This window comes from Lampris incognitus, chromosome 20, assembly GCF_029633865.1.
Source record: "Lampris incognitus isolate fLamInc1 chromosome 20, fLamInc1.hap2, whole genome shotgun sequence".
In the NCBI taxonomy this organism is placed as follows: Eukaryota; Metazoa; Chordata; class Actinopteri; order Lampriformes; family Lampridae; genus Lampris; species Lampris incognitus.
In genome coordinates, this window is record NC_079230.1 from 7691231 (window position 1) to 7716784 (window position 25554).

The following is a 25554-nucleotide window of genomic DNA, read 5'->3' on the forward strand; positions in this document are numbered from 1 at the left end:
TACGAAACTGTAAATGGTTCACATCAGAAAAACCTGGAAATGTATTTAAAACAAGCATTCAAACTCAACACCAAAAGGTTATTTCATTAAAAAGAAGAAGAAGAAGAAAAAAAAACAAATAACAAAAAAAACAAAAACAAACAGGGCAGATGTTCAATCTTCTAAAATCATGCCAGAATGCAAAGTCTGTGATGATTTAGTTCTTTGGTTGCCTTGACTGGACCTACGGACCTCCCAGCAGTTCGCACCACGGACACATTCTGCACGTGCATGTTACTCTCTCACGTGTCGTGGATCTATTGTCCTGAGTATAGATACAAACGTGTTACAAAGTTACAAAGCGTCGCAAAGTAAAGGCATGCACGTGCTTACCGATGGCGAGCTGGGCGCGAGATGCATGAATACTGCGTCGCGATACACCTTTCAAAAAACAACCACACTTCATTGTTGGGTATAAAACAAAGCTTTTACATATTTGGCACACGACATTACCCTGTCAGGGCACTGACATCATTCACCCATAGGCCAAGAAATAAAAATAAAAAATACATATCTGTAGTGTTGTAACATTATCAAAAATCTGCTACATTTCATGTAATATACGTCTCCCCCCCCTTTCCCCCCCAATTGTATCCAGCCAATTACCCCACTCTTCCGAGCCGTCCCGGTCACTGCTCCACCCCCCTCTGCCGATCCGGGGAGGGCTGCAGACTACCACGTGCCTCCTCCCATACATGTGGAGTCGCCAGCCGCTTCTTGTCACCTGACAGTGAGGAGTTTCACCAGGGGGGACGTAGCGCGTGGGAAGATCACGCTATTCCCCCTGAACAGGCGCCCTGACTGACCAGAGGAGGCGCTAGTGCAGCGACCGGGACACACACCCACATCCGGCTTCCCACCCGCAGACACGGCCAATTGTGTCTGTAGGGACGCCCGACCAAGCCGGAGGTAACACGGGGATTCGAACTGGCGATCCCCGTGTTAGTAGGTAATGGACTAGACTGCCACGCCACCCTTATGAAATGGATTTTTTTTTTCTTTTAACCATTTTTATTGGTTTTCACAACACATTTCATATATTCTCCATTCCTGATTGTTGTTTAAGGTACAGTTGACACAAGGCGGTCAATAACAACTGGAGCGGTTGCAACCTGAACGAGAGGCCCATCTTCCTGGGACAGTCCTGGTTACTCTTGATAGCGAGAGAAGAGAACGCCTGCAGAACACAAGCAGCCTCCTCCATGGTAGGGCACGAACACACACATCAGTTTGGGGAAACAGGGGAAGGGTTAAGATTTCAACCCCATTCTGTCTACTGGGTAGTAATAACGTCAGAATGAAGTAAAAAATATATATATATATCTTGAGGTAAGGTTCTTACAGCGTAGCCATTGTCCATACATCTTGTTGTGTTGGGATCCTTGGGACCCCTACCACTGAGGGAGTTAAGGGGATCAAAATGGGAGGGTTAAGATGACACACCTTTCTTTCTTGAGGCACCCTTCCACAGCTCCTCCATCAAGTGCTGGAATGTAGCAGGTGCACCTTGTAAGCTAAATGGCATCAATGAGAACTGGATCAATCTAATGGGTGTGTGAATAACCCCAACAGACTTACTTTCCTCAAACACTGGCGCCTGCCAGACCCCCCCCCCCCCGGGCACAGATCGGGGATAGAAGGGAACCTAATACAGTCAATTGCGTCTAACAAGTTGCCCATTCTCGACATTGGCCATGCATCAAACGTATTAACAGCGTATAATTTTTTGATGCTGTGTCCAATGTGTTCACCCAGGGGCCAAATCAAGCAACCCTTCCAAGGATACAAGGCCTCCAGTGCCTCTTGGTGGTGCGTAGATAAGTGTGACATCTATACCTTGTCTCCAGTCTCTTTTACTGTATGGAAAAATACTGCACTTCCTCTTCCTCCTCCACGCAGTCTCCAACAAAACACCAGGAGACTCTTTCACCAAGTCAACATGAAAGACACCATCTAAGTCCACACCTAGACGAAAGGGATTCAAGTCCAAGGAATTCTTTTGCAAGATTAACCTCAAGGCTTCGTTGAATCCATCAACCGGTCTGGCAGTTGAGAGGTTTGGCATAGTCATGAGGTATTCTGTAACCTCGCCTGTTTAGGGTTGTAAACTGATATCTGGATATATCTTGCAAATGTACGTACCAGCCAACATATTCACCCCTTGAGCTATCACACTCATGGGATGAGAGACCTTGTCTCAATGTTCCGGTTAATCTGCTTCTTCTCCGTAATAGCAACCGAGACCACATACATGGAGGGCCCTGCCTTTGTCAGGGACACTGGCTAGCAGAAATAGATTCAAAGGTTACTGAAACATTTTTGCTGTCCTCATCCTCGGGGTACCTGTGCATCCCATTTACCACCTAGGAACACGGGATGGCTGTCACCTCCTGGAATGCTCCTCCATTTCCAAGTCCCCAACAAGAGCCGCTGCCGGGACGGTCGCAGCTGTGAAGTCTGGCACTCTCTGCAAGGCATCGCCTGGAGGCTCTGACGGTAAACTGTTGCTGGCACAGGGACTGAATTCTTTGCATGTTCCACCCTGTCCCTCATGAGCTCTTCTCGACATTGGGTGAATCCGCCATCACCCAAACTATTGCCACTCTGGGCTGGTTGCTTCATCGTCTTGTTTATTTATTTCCTTTAATTTCGGAGACTGTGTGAACTCGAACTTTTGCGCAGCATTATCGGATAGCTCAAGAGTACTTTCCTCGATGCAATCTGGAACTGGAACTCCTTCCGTATTTCTTTCACTTTTGGTACCCAAGTTGTCAGGACATATTCCTCGGCCTATGCGAACTGTCTCTAGGACACCGGTTCCCACCACTGCCACCAAAATGTGCCACTGTACCCGGCCCAGGGCCATAAAGGAATATGCACAGACCAGAAATACTTGTAGAGCTCATGCCTTGGGACATTTACTGGGGAAAACTGCAGCCAGAAACGCAGAACAAGAAAAAGACAACAACAACAAACAAAACTCATCACTGGGCTTGAGCGATCATCTGTATACCCTTAAACACTTGATGTAAGCTTCCCCGACGTGGTGACGCTGCATAAATAGGACAAGGAAATTCAAACGAGCCCCTTTCACCTGGCAGAGGTCAAGACGCAAAAACGTTACGTTCTCTTTGACCAAGGAGTTCCCCCTTAGAAATGTTAGATTAATTATATATTTACATAAAGTTATATCCGACACACAGTTTCACAGTGTACTGCACAATTGAGACTCATTCGTTTACTGTAAGATCCGCTAAGAACATCTTAGCCGGTTGAGCCACCCAACGTCATGAGCACGTAATGAAAAGCATTACATAAACGGTACATTTACATTTACAACGGGGCGAATATTTTCAAACGTGCTGTGGCGTTCGTGCCACCGTAGGTTCCTGTGCTAGCGCAGCCGAGTGATGGAGTATCATTCAAAAGACGCTTCCTCAGTCTTTAGGTGAATTCATTTGCATATGATACATATTCCCCCGGGAGGTTCCCCCAGGCGGAGCTGGAGGACGTTGCTGGGGAGAGGGACGTCTGGAGTGCCCTACTTAGCTTGCTGCCACCGCGACCCGACCCCCCGGAGAAGCGGCTGATGAGGAGATGAGATGAGATTATACATATTTACAGTGGACTATCTCTGCGTAGCTCCTCACTGTCCTTGTTTGGCTCAAATAAGAGTCTCTGTCTTATCCAAAACAGCGTCAGTGCTTCAGACGAAGGCAACGTGAGGAGGCGGACGAGCAGCGGTGCAATACGAAGGTCAACATCTGCTTGGACGTTGCGGTTGTACTGAGCGATGTCCTGTGTAACTCGCAGGATTCAGAAGCCAGAACAAACCCCAACCTTGTTTTGCATTCTTATCCGAGTTCTGCATCCCCTCCGGTGCTGGAAGTCGTCCAGGTCTTCTTTACCAACAGCTCGTCAAACTATCTGGGCCTTGTGGATGAGGGAGGCGTGGGGACTAGTAGACATGGGGTTAGGATGGGGTTTGGGCCTCAGCGTGCCGTTCGTCTGCTGATAGTGGGAGCCTTGGGCGTCAGACACTTGAGAGCTGTTGGTCTCGCTGTCCTGGTCGTCGTGTCGCCCCTGGCTCGCGGGGGTCGTCAGACCGCCGAGGCCTTCATCCTCTTCGTCCTCCTCATCCGTGACTGCTGGGTAGCCGCAGTTCATCGGCGAGTGCTGCTGATTCCGCCCGGCGTTCACCACCAGCGCGCCACCCTCTGTCGGGATAATCGAGCTGCCGTTTAAGGACCTCAGAAGCTCGGTGGACGGTATCAGCGGGAAGGGAGTTGGTAGGAGAGGAGGGTGAAGTCGATTTTCCTGCTGAAGAGTCACACGGAAAAGAAAATTACAAATTGCACGTCATCAGGTCATCGGGTAAGTATGCTGCTTGATGCCGACGCAGTGAAAAGGTGTTTATGTCGAGTTCAAGCTTTGACATGCCTCTGAACCCACGATGGCATGTACACACACACACACACACACACACACACACACACACACACACACACAAATACAGGAACGTACCAGAGACATGGTGCTATTTCTCACGTATGATTCCACTCGCAGACGACTTTCCTCATCTCTGTCTATCGTCCTCTCTCTCCCCCTGCGCGAGCTGTTGTGCAGCAAAGGTCGGCCCAGGTAGTCAAGCCCCCCTGCTCCCCCTCCACCTCCCCCCCGTCCACCCGACAGAGTAGAGCGGCTGTCTCGGCTGCGAGCCTGCTCCTGTCAGCAGAGGAACAAAGCCCAAGCAGAAACGATTAATACAAACATACATTAGACTTTCTCCTCCGCGCACCGCCCAGGCCGGTTTCCAAAAAGGAAAAATAAACATTATACCAGGCGATTCCACCAAGTCATCTACTCCTTACCTGGTCGATGCTGTGCGAAATTTGTGCTACAGGGTAGAGCAGGATGTAGCTGGCATGAAAACCTACTCTACATACAAATGCATATAATTTAGGTGTAGCCACACAAGCATGCGCTGTACCCTTCTATTAAGCGCCCGATAACTGAAGCTAATTTCAGCCAAGCTCATCCGAGCTGAGCGATGACGTATCGGCCAGTTCTTGGAGCTTCACTGTTTGGCAACTGTACTCTGGATAGACGCGTCAATAAAACGTAAAGCTGACATCTGGGATTATTCTCCATTCGTAAAGTTATTTTATCCATCTGTACCATGGAGTCAGTCACCCAATACCAGACTGTCTTCACAGCGTCTTGATGCATGCTCAATAATCCAGGTAAGGAAACCACACAAAGTTGAATCAGTTCATCTGAACGCAACGTTTATTGGGAGAAACGTTTTGTCCCTCGTCTAAGTGACAGCTTCAGTCCCTTATAAACAGCACAGTTCCATAACGGCCAAACCAACAATCGGTCTCATATGCAAATTACCGTGACCATTCGCTAGAGTTGCAACGGCCATGTGTACTATTCATAGAGGATTGGGGAATGGCTGCAATCACAGCGTTGTAAGAGGGTGACAGATGGAATCTTAGCCCCCTCAACTTTTCCGACAATCCCGCCACATACGGACTCACCACTGGTTTACCCTTAAGACAGCTGTTGTCCTCCTCCTCTCTTCGATAGGCTGATGCACTGTTTGGGCGACTTCCTGGCACTGACAAACGCCCAGTTAGGATAACCAGACTTAACCAGGGCCTGTTTAATGTGGGGTTTCTCCCCTTCCCCGGCTGCTGTGTCGGTTGGGGACGTTGTCAGCTCGGTGGTACAGCGTCCTGATGGCTCCTCGTTTGTGCTCCAGCGGATGATGAGAGTCAAACCTTAAGTACTGATCAGTACGTGGTGGTTTACGGTAAACATCAAATTTCCCCCATCATCTATTATCCTAACTGGGCATTTGTCAACGCCAGGAAGACGCACCAGCCCATCGAAGAGAGGAGAAGGACAAGAAGGACTGATTCAACTTTCTGTGACATCTTTACAATGGATGGAGACACTCTCCATATATCGCTGTTGAAATTTTTGACCAGGTAGGACGAACACTGGTGCAGCAGCAAACTGAAATGTGATGACTATGTGATGACGGTGCTTCTGCTGGACAGCTAATCTACCAATTGCGCAATCAATATCACAATACAACAGTGTTCCCGTATAATTTGATGTGGTTGGTAATACATCAGACTGTCTGTGTTAGCTTTGGCCCGAGGATCCATTTTTACAAGGGTGGGAACTGTTTACTGCTGAGCTGATGGCACGCAAGCGACAATGGCCGCTACACTTTGTTTGTGGTTCTCACTGCAAAGAAAATCATGGATTTCCGCTTTAAATGGCAATGAATGCCAAGACTATATCAGAATGGATAGTATCAACATTGTAATCTGAAGTAAAGCACACATTTTATGGTTGAGTTTATCTTCACAAATTACACTGCAAATAAGAGAGAATTAGAATTAGCATTATGCAGTACAGAGCAAGGTGGACAGATCTTAAACACGTATATCGGTTTCGCCTAAAGAAATAAAGAAACAATGCTTTCGATTAAAAAAAAAATTGTAAAGATAGCAACAGCTAAAATTTCCTCAGCTACCACATATGTATAGTTTGAATGCAATTTGCAGTACATTTATAGTAGAAATGCTGAAAAAGTTGCCTGCTACGGAGCTCCTTAAGTCCTAAATGGTGATCATTTTTTGTCTCGTGCCTACAAAATTAATAGCTTGTGCGCACCAAGATGCTTATTTTGTGGGAACAATCTTCAACCAGCTCACCCACCAAAAACAGCAAACTGGCTGCTCATATACAGCAATGAACACTGCCATGTTCCAAACATACTTAGGGAAATCAACAAACTCTTAAAAGCTATAAACTCAACTTACCTCCATGGTCTTCAAAGCACAGGCCTACCATGCCTTTACTATGCACATAATAACTTGTTCCCACAAGATCATTATCTTGGGCGCACAAGACAGTAACTGGTTCCCACAAGATAACTAACTTGTGCACACAAGATAAAAAACCACCATGGTAACACTTTAGTATGGGGAACGTAGTCACCATTAATTAGGCGCTTATTAGCAAGCAAATTAGCAACATATTGGCTCTTAATTGGTCATTATTACGTACTCATTAATGCCTTATTCTGCATGGCCTTATTATACAACCAGTAAACCATTAACTATGAGTTTTCCCTCTATAACCTCAGAAGTATTGCTTATTAGTAGCACCATCTCAATATGCTTTGCTTAGTATGGCCTTTATAAGGTGGTAGTACCACAAGAAGAGTTATTCTGCCTTACTAGCACTTAATGAATATGGTCTGTTCTTACATAACAAAACACAAAACTACAAGTGTTCATAGTGTTAAATTACTCTAAATTAAGTTGTTGTTACTTAGAATATGTTCCCCATACTAAAGTGACATCTTGATCATTACTAATTCACTACTAATTAAGTTTTTTTATGTTCCCCATACTAAAGTGTTACTAAAACCATAACCTTTCAGGCCCTTATGGGCTCCGTAGCTCACTGAGCTCGGTCAGAGCTTAGCTTCCTGGCATTTGGACAATAAAGCCTCAGTCCCCAATCTGCATGCAGAGACAGATAGACAGAATTGTAGACTGACCCCTAAGGACGACTGGCTGGTCCGGAGGGTTCCCTCTACTCTCAGCGGGATGTTTTCCTCAGTCTGTAATTAAGGGAAAAAAAGAAGAAGGTCTATTCAAACTTCATCGTTTAGCAGGAGGGTAGGGGGGGCGGAAAATGCCCCGTCAGAGAGGATGTCCACCTGTTAAATGTTTTGTTAGACATCAAGAAAGTTGCAAGTAGATAAGTTATAGTTCTGGCGATGACCTATAGTTCCATTAATTATTTCAAAATGCTGCATCCTGGCAAGATAAAATCCTTCGAGGAGGTGTTTTTTCCCTCTCCTGCGGTCTGCATAGGCGGTGCCAGGGAGGGGCTTAGGGGTGCAGTAGCTGCCCCAAAGATAGCCATAGCACCCCCAAGAAATTTCTGTGGTTTATTTATCATTTTAATTTTTAATGTGTGAAAATACTACAATTTAAAATTTGAAAAATGAATAAATACATTAATAATTCAAACCGATTATTTCTAGACTAAAAAAAAAAACATAGAGCCAACCCAGGTGATCTGATTCGGCCAATGAAAGCAGCATGCATTGAACATTTGACCTTCCTTCCACTTCCTGTTAGCGAGAGCGCAACTTTTTTGGTAACTTGGTTTTGTGATGATGTCTACTGGTAAATGCATGATTTTTTTTCCCTCTGCTGCCTATTAAAAATGTAATGCATTTGGTGGCTGATGCACAAATTCTGACTCTTTATCGTTATCTCTATGTGATGTTCATTCATATAACATCAGGTCTATGGAAGGATTCATTGGTCGGGGTGTGGATAACTGGCGGCACGACTTTGTGATCTCAGAATCTTAAACTAAAATGTGCACAAACCTGTGTCCGTTGCTTGCTCACTTTTGTGCAAGCCCTGTCTGTGGCATAATTGTGTCAAATTTAATTTCTTTAATCAAAAAGACATGCATGTTAGGGTTAATACTCCCGTCTGTGTCCCTGACCAAGGCAATGGAAAGAAGAACTGGAGTTGGTCCCCGGGCGCTGCACGGCGGCTGCCCACTGCTCCTTAGCTACACAGCGAGGATGGGGTGAACCGCAGAGAAGAATTTCCCCAAATGAGAGCCGACTCGGGCTCGCCTAACCGGGTAAGTGAAAACCCAATAACAGTGTTTCACCTCTCTGTCTGTCTTATGTTTACCATCTTGTTTCACCGCCGTTTATATTGTAAAATGACTTTGAGTGTTAGAAAAGCGCTATACAAGTTTGATTTATTATTATTATTATTACATTAGATACAGACTAATGATCACAGTCACCATGGCAAAGTAGTGAATGAGAGGGAGGACAGCGGAATGGTCAGGATGCAAGGAGTGGAGGTGAAAAAGGCATATGAGTTTAAATACTTGGGGTCAACTGTTCAAAGTAACAGGGAGTGCTGGAGAGAGGTGAAGAAGAGAGTGCAGGCAGGGTGGAGTGGGTGGAGAAGAGTGTCAGGAGTGATGTGTGACAGAAGGGTACCAGCAAGAGTTAAAGGGAAGGTTTACAGGATGGTTGTGAGACCAGCTATGTTGTATGGTTTGGAGACAGTGGCACTGACGAAAAGACAGGAGGTGGAGCTGGAGGTGGCAGAGTTGAAGATGCTAAGATTTTCACTGGGCGTAACGAAGAAGGACAGGATTAGGAACGATTATATTAGAGGGACCGCTCAGGTTGGACGGTTTGGAGACAAAGCAAGAGAGGCAAGATTGAGATGGCTTGGACATGTGTGGAGGAGAGATGCTGGGTATATTTGGGAGAAGGATGCTGAACATGGAGCTGCCAGGGAAGAGGAGAAGAGGAAGGCCAAAGAGGAGGTTTATGGATGTGGTGAGGGAAGACATGCAGGTGGCTGGTGTGACAGAGGAAGATGCAGAGGACAGGAAGAGATGGAAACGGATGATCCGCTGTGGCGCCCCCTAACGGGAGCAGCCGAAAGTAGTAGTAGTAGTAGATTATTATTAATCTGAAAGGAAGCGCTGATATAAACACAGAGACACCCGAGCAGTGTCTCACTGGGTTTGAGTGCAACTTGCAGCCTGTGATTTACATCTGAATGGGGTTGCACACAAACAGTAGGTGAACACACCGCTGCAGAAGTAGGACAGCATGAGCAGAATGGTGCAACAGCATTACCTGTCTAACGTCTGTGCAAACTGAGTTCACTCTTCTGAAAGAAGCTTGTCTTGAGAGAGTGCTTATTTCTTCCCTTGGGGACACAAGAGACGGAGAGAAGGAAAAGAGGGGTGGGGGGGGTGTGAGTGAATATTACATGATTACAGGAGTTGCTCACTGGTACCTGAGGACCGCATATAGCGTCACTGTGAAAATGTACAAGCTTACTTCTTCTCGGTGAGCTCCTTCTCCAGTTTCTTGTTCTTGCGTTTGTGGTGGCACGTGACAGCAATGATGATGATGACCATCATGATAAGCAGGCCCACAGCCGCGGCCACCACGACGATCACCAGCAGGTTGTCCAGCAACACCCTCTTCTGGGGCAACTCTGTGACAGTGATACAGAAAAAAAGGAAGCGTCAACCAATTGAGTTTCCTGCTCAAGAACGAGTAAAGACCGCAGCTCTGGTTTTAGTTGAATGTGAGTGGGATAGGATTTTAACTGAATTTAAGTGTCCTTTATCAATCCCCTTGGGGAAAGTCAGTTGCTGCAAATTAACCCACCCTGGCTGTGATCTGTGTAGCTAGGAGCTGTGGGCTGCCGCCTTCGTGCTGCGCCCGGGGACCAACTCCAGTTCTTTTCCCACTGCCTTGCTCAGGGGCACAGGCAGGAGTATTAACCCGAACATGCATGTTTCTTTTTGATGGTGGGGGAAACCACAGCACCCCGAGAAAACCCACCGCAGACACGGGGAGAGCATGCAAACTCCACACATAGGACGACCCGGGATGACCCCCCCCCCCCCCCCAAAGGCTGGACAACCTCTGGGGTTCGAACCCAGGACCTTCTTGCTGTGAGGCAACAGCGTTAACCACTGGGCCACCATGCCGCCCAAAGGCTGGATAAGGTTGGATGATGTTAACTTGAACTGTGTGTGTGTGTGTGTGAGAGAGAGAGAGAGTCAGAAAGACAAACAAAGAGAGAGGGAGATGTGCTGTTACCTACCTGCCACAGTAACATCTACTTCAGATTTTACCAGCCCGACTTCATTTGCAGCTTCACACTGGTAGACGCCAGCATCGGACAATCTTAGGGGTCGCCCAAACACCAGTGTCCCATTAGGTTGAGGGCTCACACCTTCCGGCAAGGCGCTTCCCTTTCTGCAGAGGGCAAACACAAAATAGCATCATACTGTTTATTACGTAGCTGAGATGTGTTACTTTAGAATAACATCAGCATGTAGTGTTATAGTTATCAGAGCAAACCACCTGATGTGGTTTGTTTCAGCCCTGATATCTTATATTCTGTTATCCGTCGGTGTTCGACTGCAGCAGCACCCTAACTGCATTGGCCTGTTAACCCTGCAGCATTGCTGTATTGTACTGTGCTGCCCCCCCCCCCACACACACATCGGTTGCCCCCTCCCCCTAACTAAATCTAACTGTCTGACTTCCTGTAGATGGAATGCACATGGAAATACGTTACATGGACATTATTTATGTTCAAGTCTTATTTGTAAGTCTTTATTCTTTTTTTTGGGGGGGGACTTTTTTCCCCCTTTTCTCCCCAGTCGTATCCAGCCAATCACCCCACTCTTCCGAGCGATCCTGGTCACCGCTTCGCCCCCTCTGCTGATCCGGGGAGGGCTGCAGACTACCACCCGCTTCCGCCGATACATGTGGAGTCACCAGCCGCTTCTTTTCACCAGACAGTGAGGAGTTTCACCAGGGGGACGTAGCACGTGGGAGGATCACGCTATCCCCCCCCCCTTCCAGTTCCCCCTCCCCTCCGGACAGGTGCCCTGACTGACCAGAGGAGGCGCTAGTGCAGCGACCAGGACGCATACCCACATCCGGCTTCCCACCTGCAGACACGGCCGATCGCGTCTGTAGGGGTGCCCAAGCAAGCCGGAGGAAACACAGGGATTCGAACCGGCGATTCCCGTGTTGGTAGGCTACAGAACAGACCGCCACGCCACCTGGACGCCCTACAGTCTTCATTCTTTTAAGTTAATGTACCTGTTCTGCACTGTTCTTATGTGCTGCTGCAACATGCAAAGCGCCGTCTTATTTCATCTTTATCTTACTGAAGAATAGCTGCACAGCGCCCCCGTAAGGTTGCCAAATGTAAACTCAGGGAAACATTTTGGAAGCGCTGAAAGAATAGAGCCACTGCTAAGTTCTGGGTGTTGGCCTGGCAGTGTTGCTTTCAGATACATGTGATCAAACTGGTTTTAGGCGTCTTCTGGCCTCCTGCATTGGCTGCCCATCGCTGATCTGTATCGGCAACAACAAAAACCAACCAGCCAGAAGCGGTTTTGTGTTCATTGATATATCTGGAGAGCCGAGCACACAAGCCTCTCCCTGCCCAGCACATAGCCTTTCCAACAGCAAGCCCTATGTAGTGCCCCCTTGTGGCGACACATGGTAACTGGGTACACCTTGGACCCTGGCTGAACTACAAGGGACTCGGAGGAGGTCTGGCCCTGAGACGTGCGGTACGCAGGCCCACCGGTGTGTGGGTACTCCCTGATGCCCATGAACCAGCCCCAGCTATGGGTTAAATAGTGCCACTGCCTAGTGGATAGGCTACGGGAGTGAACCCCTACACAAAATCAACGTCCACAGCGCTGTTGTTTTTCGTTTTTCTTGCCCTTTTGTATCCCAAGTGGGAGAGCACTGCTGGCGTTGTGTGTGGCCGCCGCTTCTCCCTCTCATAGCCCCCCTTCCCATCCACCCCTGTATGTTTGTGTTGTGTTTATCTGTTGTTTTGTTTCACCGCCGTTTATTGAAAGCCACTTTGAGTGTTAGAAAAGTGCTATATAAGATGGACTTATTATTGTTATTATTATTATTATTATTATTGGAATGGTCAGGATGCAAGCAGTGGAGGTGAAGAAGGCATATGAGTTTAAATACTTGGGGTCAACTGTTCAAAGTAACAGGGAGTGCAGGAGAGAGGTGAAGAAGAGAGTGCAGGCAGGGTGGAGTGGGTGGAGAAGAGTGTCAGGAGTGATTTGTGACAGAAGGGTACCAGCAAGAGTTAAAGGGAAGGTTTACAAGATGGTTGTGAAACCAGCTGTATTATATGGTTTGGAGACAGAGGCACTGATGAAAAGACAGGAGGTGGAGCTGGAGGTGGCAGAGATGAAGATGATAAGATTTTCACTGGGAGTGATGAAGAAGAACAGGATTAGGAACGATTATATTAGAGGGACCGCTCAGGTTGGACGGTTTGGAGACAAAGCAAGAGAGGCGAGATTGAGATGGTTTGGACATGTGTGGAGGAGAGATGCTGGGTATATTGGGAGAAGGATGCTGAATATGGAGCTGCCAGGGAAGAGGAGAAGAGGAAGGCCAAAGAGGAGGTTTATGGATGTGGTGAGGGAGGACATGCAAGTGGCTGGTGTGACAGAGGAAGATGCAGAGGACAGGAAGAGATGGAAACGGATGATCCGCTGTGGCGACCCCTAACGGGAGCAGCCGAAAGTAGTAGTAGTAGTAGATTACTGTTATTAGTGTGAATGCCCAGCATTCACACTAATAACAGTAATGTTCAACTCATTAAGGACATTAGTGCTCCCCTTTCAGATTTTCATACCCTTTGAACTTTTTGAAATATTCAACTTTTTTCAGCCATTTTTTGAATGGGGGTCAATGGGGGACTTTTGCAACCTTTCCACCTCTTTTACTCCTTCATACTTTTAGCCACTGAAACCATTCAGGTCTCAAAATGTTCATCTCTTTAAACCCATTAAGGCCTACATTTCGGTTTTTTGAAATCTTTTATACTTTTAGACATATTAAGGTTTTTCTACTTTTTCAAAACAATGGAAGTCTAAGGGGAAAGGTTGAAACCCCCATCACCTTTGAACTGTATCTCCTCCTTCATTTTTTGAGCTAGAAACCCCATTTAAAGCTTAAACAGTCCAGGACATTCAGCTCTTTCAGAATCCTATTCGGATTTTAAAAGTATTTTATAGTTTTTGAACAATTCAGCTCTAAAGTTTAGCAATTCTGCCATACACTTTGCCTGTTAGAATGTTCAGTCCTATTGTGACATCACATATCAATTTGTAGGTAGGCTACATTCACAATTTTTCTAGCGTAATGAGACCATCCTTCCCTCTGTCCGCAATGATTTCCAGAACTTGTCCATTTACAATATTCATCTACCGTTCTATTTTGGAAATTCTTTTCCCTATTTATCCATTTTCAGCAATGCTTTCGCGATTTCTTTCAGCAGCTCAGCATTCACACGCTTTTTCTGTGGAAAAGCATTTTTCTAGTTATTATTATTATTACTATTATTATTATCATTATTATTAGTACTATTATTATTATTAGTGGCTGAACAGAGCCTCTGTGGAGCCTTTACCATCATTTGGAAAGAGGAACTTTGCATTTTACATGCGTCACAGACCATTTGTATGATAACACCATGAACAAATTCACACGCTCAACTTCCCCCCCTACCCTTGCCCCCCTCACACACACACACACACACACATAGGCACCCCGCAACCACTTCTGTCTACACACTCACTCATCCTCCTGTTTCTTCATCCCCCCCCCCCCCGGACTCCCTCCTTCGTGTGAAACTGTCTTCTCTGTCTGCTGTCTGCACAAGCTGTAACATGACACTGTGACACCAGCTATTACTTCACCCCCTGTTTTGCATTGACAAAGCCAACAGGTTCTCCCACTGCCAGTCACCATGCATGTGTGTGTGTGTGCGCACGTGCATGTGTGTGCGTGCATGCACGCGTGTGTGTGTGTGTGTGTGTGTGTGTGCTTGCGTGAGAATCGAGATAGAATCAAGTGTATGGAGTAAGGAGAGGCTGATTGTAACTAGAGATTTGGGTGCTGACTTTACAGCGTGGATTTGGTCAGGTTGTGTGTCAATATGTGTGTGTGTGCATGTGTGTTAGTTTGTGTGTGTGTGTGTGTGAGAGAGAATCAAGACAGAATCAAGTGGACGGAGTAAGGAGAGGCTGATTGTAACTAGAGATTTGGGTGCTGACTTTACAGCGTGGATTTAGTCAGGTTGTGTGTCAATATGTGTGTGTGTGTGTGCATGTGTGTTAGTTTGTGTGTGTGTGTGTGTGTGTGTGTATGTGACAGAATCAAGACAGAATCAAGTGTACGGAGTAAGGAGAGGTTGACTGTAACTGCTAGAGATTTAGGTGCTGACTTTACAGTGTGGATTTGGTCAGGTTGTATGTCAATATGTGTGTGTGTGTGTGTGTGTGTGTGTGTGTGTGTGTGTGTGTGTGTGTGTGTGTGTGAGAGAGAATCAAAACAGAATCAAGTGTACGGAGTAAGGAGAGGTTGACTGTAACTGCTAGAGATTTAGGTGCTGACTTTACAGTGTGGATTTGGTCAGGTTGTATGTCATTGTGTGTGTGTGTGTGTGTGTGTGTGTGTGTGTGTGTGTGTGTGTGTGTGCGTGCGTATACATGTGCCAGCGTGTGAGCATGTATACTTGTGTGCATGTTCGCCAAACTGACAAACACTCCTCTTTTCTAGGTGTGTTCCTGACTAATCGTTTAAGATCTAGTGACAAACACCGTGCGCCTCCTGATCTGGCAGCAACCGCCCGACAGAAAACGCTTCCCACATGTCATCAGACGTGTTTACTTATTTATCTAAACACTTTATAGGCGCATACTGTAAGTGTAAAGAATTTCCCCCGGGGGCCAAACAGTCACTTCTCATAATTCTGCGTTGTAAAGATTTTCTCCTTCTTCTTCTTTTTTTTTTTTTTTTTTTCCTCAGCCCTCGTTTCTCTACCCAGAGCTCCACGCCACACCCAAAGGATGAACTAATCCACCAAACAAACGATTCCGGTTGACAGCAGGTGACTCAACCACAAAAATCCAAGTCAAACTATTCTCAGTTGGCAGCAGTGTGTCTGCATCTTAAATGACACATCGCACACTGGAACTTGTCAGTTTCCACTGAGACAGGAACATTAGTAAATAACAATGCGCTTCTTGCGCAACAGCCCCCCCCCCGCTTTATGCACAGTGGTCAACCGCCCCTCCTCCTCCCCTTGTTCCCATAAGCCTGTGCGGGAGCGTCTCTTCTTTGATCTCAAGACACTTACAGTAGACCCACGGTGATCTTAAACACCACCCAAACTCAACCTCTACTCAAACGTCTCCTCTCAACGTCTTCATGCATGCTCCGTGATCCAGGTCAGAAGATCAAAGAAGGTTGAATCAGTTCATCTGGACACAACGTTGTATCCAGATGAACTGATACAACGTTTACTGACGGAAACTGTCAATAAACGTTGTATCCAGATGAACTGATACAACGTTTACTGACGGAAACTGTTAATAAACGTTGTATCCAGATGAACTGATACAACGTTTACTGACGGAAACTGTTAATAAACATTGTATCCAGATGAACTGATACAACGTTTACTAACGGAAACTGTCAATAAACGTTGTATCCAGATGAACTGATACAACGTTTACTGACGGAAACTGTCAATAAACGTTGTATCCAGATGAACTGATACGTTTACTGACGGAAACTGTCAATAAACGTTGTATCCAGATGAACTGATACAACGTTTATTGACAGAAACTGTTAATAAACATTGTATCCAGATGAACTGATACAACGTTTACTGACGGAAACTGTTAATAAACATTGTATCCAGATGAACTGATACAACGTTTACTGACGGAAACTGTTAATAAACATTGTATCCAGATGAACTGATACAACGTTTACTGACGGAAACTGTCAATAAACGTTGTATCCAGATGAACTGATACAACGTTTACTGACGGAAACTGTTAATAAACATTGTATCCAGATGAACTGATACAACGTTTACTGACGGAAACTGTTAATAAACATTGTATCCAGATGAACTGATACAACGTTTATTGACGGAAACTGTTAATAAACGTTGTATCCAGATGAACTGATACAACGTTTACTGACGGAAACTGTTAATAAACATTGTATCCAGATGAACTGATACAACGTTTACTGACGGAAACTGTTAATAAACATTGTATCCAGATGAACTGATACAACGTTTATTGACGGAAACTGTTAATAAACGTTGTATCCAGATGAACTGATACAACGTTTATTGACGGAAACTGTTAATAAACGTTGTATCCAGATGAACTGATACAACGTTTACTGACGGAAACTGTTAATAAACGTTGTATCCAGATGAACTGATACAACGTTTACTGACGGAAACTGTCAATAAACGTTGTATCCAGATGAACTGATACAACGTTTACTGACGGAAACTGTCAATAAACATTGTATCCAGATGAACTGATACAACGTTTACTGACGGAAACTGTCAATAAACATTGTATCCAGATGAACTGATACAACGTTTACTGACGGAAACTGTTAATAAACATTGTATCCAGATGAACTGATACAACGTTTACTGACGGAAACTGTCAATAAACATTGTATCCAGATGAACTGATACAACGTTTACTGACGGAAACTGTTAATAAACGTTGTATCCAGATGAACTGATACGTTTACTGACGGAAACTGTTAATAAACATTGTATCCAGATGAACTGATACAACGTTTACTGACGGAAACTGTCAATAAACGTTGTATCCAGATGAACTGATACAACGTTTACTGACGGAAACTGTTAATAAACGTTGTATCCAGATGAACTGATACAACGTTTATTGACAGTTCCTGTCAGTAAACGTTGTGTCCAGATGAACTGATTCAACCTTCTTTGATCTCCAACTCAACGATTCTGGGAACAATTCATCATTAAGAAATCATCAGTTTAATCGCTACTGAAGTCACTTCAGCAGCACCCGTGACCAGACACGAAGACAACCCTGGGCTGTACCAGACGGTTAGTCACCGAGTCGGCTCAGACAGAGAGCACGGCGGTTCCCACCTGGTCCAGGTGAAACTCTGTGGTTTGGGGTTTCCTCCACTCACACACCTCAGGGCAGCTGTCTCCAGACCCACATACCAGTTCTTGTTGTAGCCAGAAACCTCTGCGTGCGGCGGGTCTGGGGAAACACAGTTTGAAGCTCAGTTTGTGCAGGTGAGAGAAACCAAAAGAAATGCTGCGATAGCACCTGACCTAAATGACACAAAAAACAACCGCTCGGGGAAAAAAATGGAGGAAAATGGCGAGCAGACACAGATGGTGGTCTCTTTTACGCTAGGTCTTCTTTGTGCATTTTAAGCCATTTAGCTGATAACTTTATAGCCACTTACACCGGGTACAACAGTTAGAAAAGCCTTGGTTTCCAGATGGCCAAAAATATAACCAACCAATATAGCGCTGACTCCTGGTTTCTGGTCCTCTTGTGTCTATAAGAGGCACTTGCTGGGAGCAGAAGTGAAAACACAGCTATGGGTAAAGGTAAAAGAGATGTTTGAGAGCCGTTAGACTGGTTGGAGGAAGGGGGAAACGGGGGGAGGGTGAGGTTAGATGTGAAATAGCGGTGTTAAGGTGGGGGGGGTGTATTTGTCCCCCAGGTGGTGTAATAAAGTTGCACCGAGAGCCTCTCTGAGAAATCCTGAACTGACATAAGTGACGAGACCAACCTGTACACTTACAACACCCCCAACCACCAGATGAGCTCTGCGGAGTACTCACAGTGCACCACCAAGTTGTTGTGTAGCCTGCGGGGTTGCTCAAGGGCCGGGTGCCACACCAGACAGTCCAGCTTCTTCCCATTCATGCTCCTCAGAGGGTGGAGGGAGTAGTGGGAGGACACGGACCCGCCCTCGGAGGTTCGGTTGGTGGACTGGCCGTTCAGGTCCGTGTCCCAGGATAGGCGGGGCAAAGGGCGGGCCACCGAGCGGCAGGAGGCCGCCAGTCCGTACGACTGTCCCTCCACAAGAATCACGGGCTCCAGGGAGGAGATGGGGGTAGCTGCGGATGGGTTGTACAAGACGAAAAAGTGAGACTACAATATCACTGACCTGCCAGTTATCGGCAGTTGCTCGGCACGTCCTCAACCAAGCCGATGGGTATCAGACCAACGCACCGATGTATGGTTAACTGATGTTAGAATAAAACACACAGCAAGGCCTTCCTGGGTCCGGCTGTCGGCTACCATTAGTATTAATTGGACCGCGATGAATAGATTCAGGGGAGCTTCAAACCGCTGAGCAAGGAACACGGCTGATCCCAAAGTAACAACTAGTATGCAAGATTGTATTACCTCCTAAAATTGTCAATAGCTCTGATTTTGGCTTTCCCCATCACATTTAAACCCGATAGAGCAAAAACAAAGTTAAAGGATAACTCCATTTTTTAACCACCTAGGTCTTATTTTTGTAGTTTTTGAACATGGGACCACCACTGGACACAGCGTTCCAACGGCAGTTTACGGTGCCATGGAATTCGATCCTTATAAAACCCCAGTTTTTCAAGCTGTTAAATATTTCCACTATCTATGACTTTTCAGCTGTGCTGGCCGGGCAGTTTATCGATGGTTATCAATACCCGCGGTAAGTATAGGCTGGTCATTCCTGAGAGCTGAAGGAGCTCAGCAATGCAGTCGACCCTTGCTGACAATACAATAATGTGTAACTTTCACTCGGGGTAAACTGGACTTGTTGAAACATGTCTGATGCTCAATTCCACGGCACCACAAGATGACCTTGTAAAGCTGTGTCCGGTGGTGGTCCTGTAGCCAAGACCTCCATGATGAAGCCGTTGAGTAAAACGATATCATAACCGATAGGCACGATGGCAAAAAATGACAAAAACAAAACCCAGGTTGCAAAAAAAAAACCCAATAAACACAACAGAATTATCCATCCATCCATCATCCAGGCCGCTTATCCTGCTCTCAGGGTCGCGGGGAAATTTTATGATCAGTTTGTTACAAAGGGAATTTGTCGTTTTGTTGCCTATGTTGCGCAGGACTAGAAGAAGCGTTGTGGCAACCACACAGCAATGCCTCCAAATAAGCACATAATATCCAGCACCAAAATCCTTCACTAACTTTTTCTGGGGGGGGTTTCCCCCTTTTTCCTCCCCAACTGTATCTGGCCAATTACCCCACTCTTCCGAGCCGTCCTGGTCGCTGCTCCACCCCCCTCTGCTGATCCGGGGAGGGCTGCAGACTACCACATGCCTCCTCCCATACATGTGGAGTCGCCAGCCGCTTCTTTTCACCTGACAGTGGAGTTTGACCAGGGGGACGTAGCGCGTGGGAGGATCACGCTATTCCCCCCAGTTCTCCCTCCCCCCTGAACAGGTGCCCCGACCGACCAGAGGAGGCGCTAGTGCAGCGACCAGGACACATACCTACATCCGGCTTCCTACCCACAGACACGGCCAATTGTTTCTGTAAAGATGCCTAACCAAGCCGGAGGTAACACGGGGATTCGAACCGGCGATCCCTGTGTTGGTAGGCAACGGAATAGACCACTCTGCTAACCGGACACCCTTCGCTAACTTCTTTAATAGTCCAATTGAAAACCGAGCAATTCATATTAAACTAGCATCCAAAAAGCTAACGTAGCATATGGTTTTTGTAAGGTGGTGTGGTAGAGAGGGCGGGGCTGGGACTCACTCCAGACAGTGAGTGACAGCTGTCTGTCAAAGTTCCCTGTTGGGAAGACGCTGATGTGGCAGACGTAGCTCCCTTCATCAGACACCTCCGTGCTCATGATGGCCAGAGAGGAGTCCACCATGGGGTCGCTGCTCTTGAACCGCACGCGGCCTGACCACGGTCCAAACGCTGGAGGGAGAAAGAAAAGAAGGAGGAGGAGAGAGAGAGAGAGAGAGAGAGAGAGAGAGAGAGAGAGAGAGAGAGAGAGAGTATTTAGGACTAGCTAGACTCATATCAGATAGACAGACAGTCAGGGACACAAGATATCTAACAAACTGGAATATGGACCTTTGGGGAGTTTGTGTGGCTCTTGTTTGAGTTCAGAGCTACAACACCTTTTCCCCGGATATACCTGTCTGTCCCTCGGTACGATGTACAGCGATGATTTGCTCCTTGGTGCCATCAGGCTTCTCCTTGTACCAGGTGACCTGCACCATCAGTTCGTCCTCGCCACTCAACCGGTACTGGCAGGGTAGAACGGTCTGCTTCTCCGCTAAGGAGCGCATCGAATGGGAGGGCGAGGGCGCCACAAACTCTCCTTCCACAACCGTAACTATGGAGGGGACAAGAGAGAGGGGAGAGGCAAGGAAAGAAGAAGAGAAACAAAATAGGAGAGAGGGAGTGGGATCGAGATGGGAATCAGTGGAGCAATGCTGTGTATTTCAGCGGTTGGGGGGGGTGGCAAGAGTCTAGAAAACAATGCAAGGCCGCCCTTCCAGCTAACAAATCTAGATCTTCTCAACAGGTAAAAGACTGCATGTGGCGTTCTGACCATCTCTACATTCCTCAGAAATTAGCTGTAATGTCCTCTTATACCAACGCAAAGTGTCACCATTGTAAACCGAAGGCCCGGTGATCGGCTTTGTGCGTTCTTTTAGAACAGACTGGGCTCGAGCGCCTCACAGAGATGGCGGGTTGGTATCTGAGACCTCAGAAACAACACAGAGATGAGGTATGATGGTGGACAGCAGCCATGAGACGATTTAATATACCGACAATTCGGGGCGTCCGGGTAGCGTAGCGGTCTATTCCGTTGCCTACCAACAAGGGGATCGCCGGTTCGAATCCCCTTGTTACCTCCGGATTGGTCGGGGGGTCCCTACAGATACAATTGGCCGTGTCTGCGGATGGGAAGCTGGGATGTGGGTATGTGTCCTGGTCGCTGCACTAGCGCCTCATCCGGTCGGTCGGGTAGCCTGTTCGGGGGGGGAGGGGGAACTGGGGGGGGAATAGCGTGATCCTCCCACGCGCTACGCCCCCCTAGCGAAACTCCTCACTGCCAGGTGAAAAGAAGCAGCTGGCGACTCCACATGTATGGGAGGAGGCACGTGGTGGTCTGCAGCCCTCCCCGGATCGGCAGAGGGGGGCGGAGCAGCGACCGGGACGGCTGGGAAGAGCGGGGAGGGCCAAGTACAACTGGGGAGAACAAATAAAACGAACAACAAGTCTACAGAAGTCTCACAAGAAACAGATACAAGCGCGGATGGGTGGATCTCTATACGACACTACGTCAGCCGACACAAGTACAGCATAAGTACACAACACAAGCAAGTTCACGAGCCTGAGGTGTGGGGCGAGACGTCTAGCGGGAGTTGGCGTTTCATCTGTGATGGCGAGACAGAATTACAAGGCTGAGATAAGATAAAACTGCAAGGGGGGGGGGGGGAGAGATGAACTCCAGCGCAACGAACGGGAAAGAAATCACAAGGAGGAGGAGAAAGAAAGCGGGTGTCTGCCCAAATCACAGATTATCTGAGCGGAGGAGAAGATATGTCGCTCAACTAGTTGCTCGAGATAATTCTACAAAGCAAACTTGGGGAGGATTAGTGTGTGTGTGTGTGTTGCCTGGGCAGGAGGACACACTCAGCGAGGCCCAACACCAAGGAAGCCGCACACACACACACACACACACACACACAGTAGTGTCCCTTGTTTCGGAGTGCCACAGCCGTCCTGTCTGTAGGCCATATTAGCCTCTTTTATGTGGCCACACTGAGCTGTTGTCTTTTATCGTCCTCCAGCATTATTACACTGAACACATGTAACACGAGGGAGAAGCTCAGTGATGATGTGCTGACCTGATGACTTCCTGGGGAAGGCCGTGAAAGAAATGGATTTTTCGCCGAACTTACGACAAGTGTTTATCATACCTGGGCCCTGGACATCCTTAATAAAAGAATCTGGCCGCTTAAACTCCGCACAATTGATGCTGCTCGTTAAAACTTGATGATTTCATACGCTTAAACGTCCGCTCTTCGCATCGAGCGCGGATCGCTGGTGGCCGACGTTATTATGGGAAAAAAAGTCACCGTGAAATGCGCTCCAAAACCGCGACGTCAGTCCACATAGCTACGTCGTGGGGACCCTAGAGAAAGCTGAATCTCGATTATAATTTCGCCTGGTTTCAGAGCCTGTGTATGGTTTGTGGCTGCAGCATGGCATCGTTTAACCGGTCGTTAGAAAACAACGCATCCATCCACCCGTTATCCGAACCGCTTATCCTGCTCTCAGGCTCGCGGGGGATGCTGGAGCCTATCCCAGCAGTCATTGGGCGGCAGGTGTGGAGAGACACCCTGGACAGGCCGCCAGACTGTCACACAGGGACCACACACACACACCTAGGGACAATTTAATACCGCCGATTCACCTGACCTACATGTCTTTGGACTGTGGGAGGAAACCGGAGCCCCCGGAGGAAACCCACGCAGACACGGGGAGAACATGCAAACTCCACACAGAGGACGACCCGGGATGACCCCCATGGTAGGACTACCCCGGGGCTCGAACCCAGGACCTCCTCGCTGTGAGGTGACCGCGCTAACCACTGCTCCACTGTGCCGTGCTAAAACGATGTATACACAATAATGTGCAAAAATGTCTGTGAAGGTTCTCATTCATCCAGGTCATGGTTATCCAATGGAGTTGAATCAAGTGCAACTGGACTTGTTATTATTTTTTGCATATATATATATATATATATATATATATATATATATATATATATATATATATATATATATACGTATGCAAAAATGATGCTCTCCTCTAACTTCCCCTGTCAAAGCCTTCAAGTTGAAACTTTGAAGGCTTTGACACTCTGAGACATTACTATCACTATCACTATCACTCTGTGACAGTGATAGTGACATCACCATCACTGTTATAGCGACGTCAGAGTATCAAAGCCCTCAAATTTCAAACTGGAAGGCTTTGACACTCTGACGTCACTATCATTATCACTATCACTGTCACAGTGATGACATCATTATTACCGCTCTGTGATAGTGACCGTGATCCTGACACATCCTCGAACATCCACACTTGCACCACAGCCATTGTCATTTTCCTAGATGAGCACGGTTCGTGCCTGATGGAGAAACGTCCGTTTACCTCAGCAGGTAGGATGTGATTCATGCGTGTATCGTCACACCTTGCGGGCCTCCTCAGGCAGGTGTGTTTTTCCATGTCAGCGGCGTTTGCTTATGCGCTTGTGTGTTTGTAACCCTGAGGTTTGAGTCTACCTTGGAATCTGCCGGTGCCACATTACTGGAATAGTGCTCTGCCAACGAGACATCGTTCTGTCGCTTACGAACAGAATTCCCTGCCTTTATTTTTATACGGAACATTGTTCCCGGTTTTCTCTGACAGAGCGTACTGCTGAATGGCTCTCTGTTTAGGACTACGGGCAAACATACTTCCTCTGATCCCCCTAACAAATACAATAAATACACTGTTTGATGAACACGATGTCTGTTGCATACATACGGGTGCACACACACACACACACAGGATTATCACAAACGCTGTACATATCAACGCAGTTCAAAGGTACAGCCTGCGAACATGCACACAAACACCCCACAGGTGGATTACCAACTGGGCAAGAGGAATAAATGCCCCTGGGCCCAAGGCCCCCACGGGCCCCAAAAAGATTAGGGAGGCAAGGCCCCCAGATTTAGCTTTCATTCAAACTTTTGATCTACAGTCCATTTTCACACCCTAAAGCTATCGCGGTGTCCTACCGCAGGGGCCTAAAACACGCACAATCGGATATCGCCCTGTTGGTGTTGCTCCAAAAACATCATAATTAGTGTTGCTCCAGCACCACCTTTGCAACAGACCAATCACGTTGTGATGTCGCGCCTTTGCAACATGGGGGGAAAAAAATGGAAAAACACCAAAGCTAACCTAACATAACCTCAACCTAACCCTAACTTACCTTTACCTTAACCGATAGCTAACCTTAACCTAACCAACAGCTAACCTACACACACACACCCCCCCCCCCCGAGTTGCAAAGGCACAACAGCACAAGTTGCAATTTTGGTCCTGAAGCAACATTAATTATGATGTTGTAGGAACACCACCAACACGGCGATATCAGATACAACCCTAAACACACTCTCTGTTGAACTGGGTGTCTCGTCTAGGGCCTCGATTAATGCACGGGTCCAAGTTACAGCGTCTGTCAATGCCCTGGCCCCAAGCTATAGCTTTTATTGCTGGAAGGGCCGAAGTCAGATAGCTGCAAAGGTGTGTGTCTCATGAGTTGCATTAGCTCACTGCAGCTTGGGGATAAGTAGCACTTGATTAATTTCAAACTCAAACACAGAAACAATCAAGTGTAACCGGTTTCGAGACAGAACGTTAAATGCAAGAAATTGATTATATCAAAGCTACGTGAGCTAGGTCATGATATGTGCAGGTGGGTTGAGGGACACTGAGAGCGGTTGGGCTTCTCGGTTTCCATCAGTACCCTGTGAAGGCACAGCACCAATGGCTAGGGTTACCAGATTTTGCAAATCCCAAACCGGGACCCTAAAAAGTGTACTGCATGTTGGTGCACGAGCACATGCACGCGCTCACAAGCCTGTCTGTCTCGCCGGACATGATACATTGAAGGATTTTTATCCCCTCCCACAAGAAAAAGACAGGCTAGAGTAGCCGGGACTCGGGACACCCAGCTTGAAACCGGGACAATCCCGGACAAACCGGGATGTCTGGTCATCCTACCAATGGCAGCCATTGTTGACCAAGGCCTTGACCAATTTGGTATGGAGCCTCAACTGATCCGGTATGGTCGTGTCAATCCGCATACCGATTTGAAAATTTTACGTCGGATGCCCTTCCTGACACAACCGCTAACAATATGGACGGGGGCACAGGTAAAGCGCTGGACGCCATCCCAGTATTCATGGA

General features: G+C 47.0%; 1 protein-coding gene across 1 annotated transcript; it reads right to left on the reverse strand.

Annotated features, from left to right (window-relative positions):
* Window positions 1-3957: 3957 nt before the first annotated feature.
* On the reverse strand, window positions 3958-23697 carry nectin4a (nectin cell adhesion molecule 4a). The gene is made up of 11 exons (XM_056300837.1): window positions 23628-23697; window positions 20708-20908; window positions 20317-20484; window positions 18384-18662; window positions 17670-17787; window positions 10759-10906; window positions 9974-10119; window positions 9767-9839; window positions 7628-7690; window positions 4564-4764; window positions 3958-4359 (listed from the first exon to the last, which is right to left on the reverse strand). Exons 1-11 carry the CDS (start codon window positions 23695-23697, stop codon window positions 3958-3960), a joined length of 1869 nt encoding a protein of 622 aa, XP_056156812.1.
* Window positions 23698-25554: the final 1857 nt, after the last annotated feature.

Coding starts and splice junctions, on each gene's coding strand:
- nectin4a (XM_056300837.1), bottom strand. CDS start 23,697: ATGACAATGGCTGTGGTGCAAGTGTGGATGTTCGAGGATGTGTCAGGA. Junction 20,909..23,627: donor ACGGTCACTATCACAGAGCG/GTAATAATGATG, acceptor TCCCCTCCATAG/TTACGGTTGTGGAAGGAGAG. Junction 4,360..4,563: donor GAAATAGCACCATGTCTCTG/GTACGTTCCTGT, acceptor GTGACTCTTCAG/CAGGAAAATCGACTTCACCC.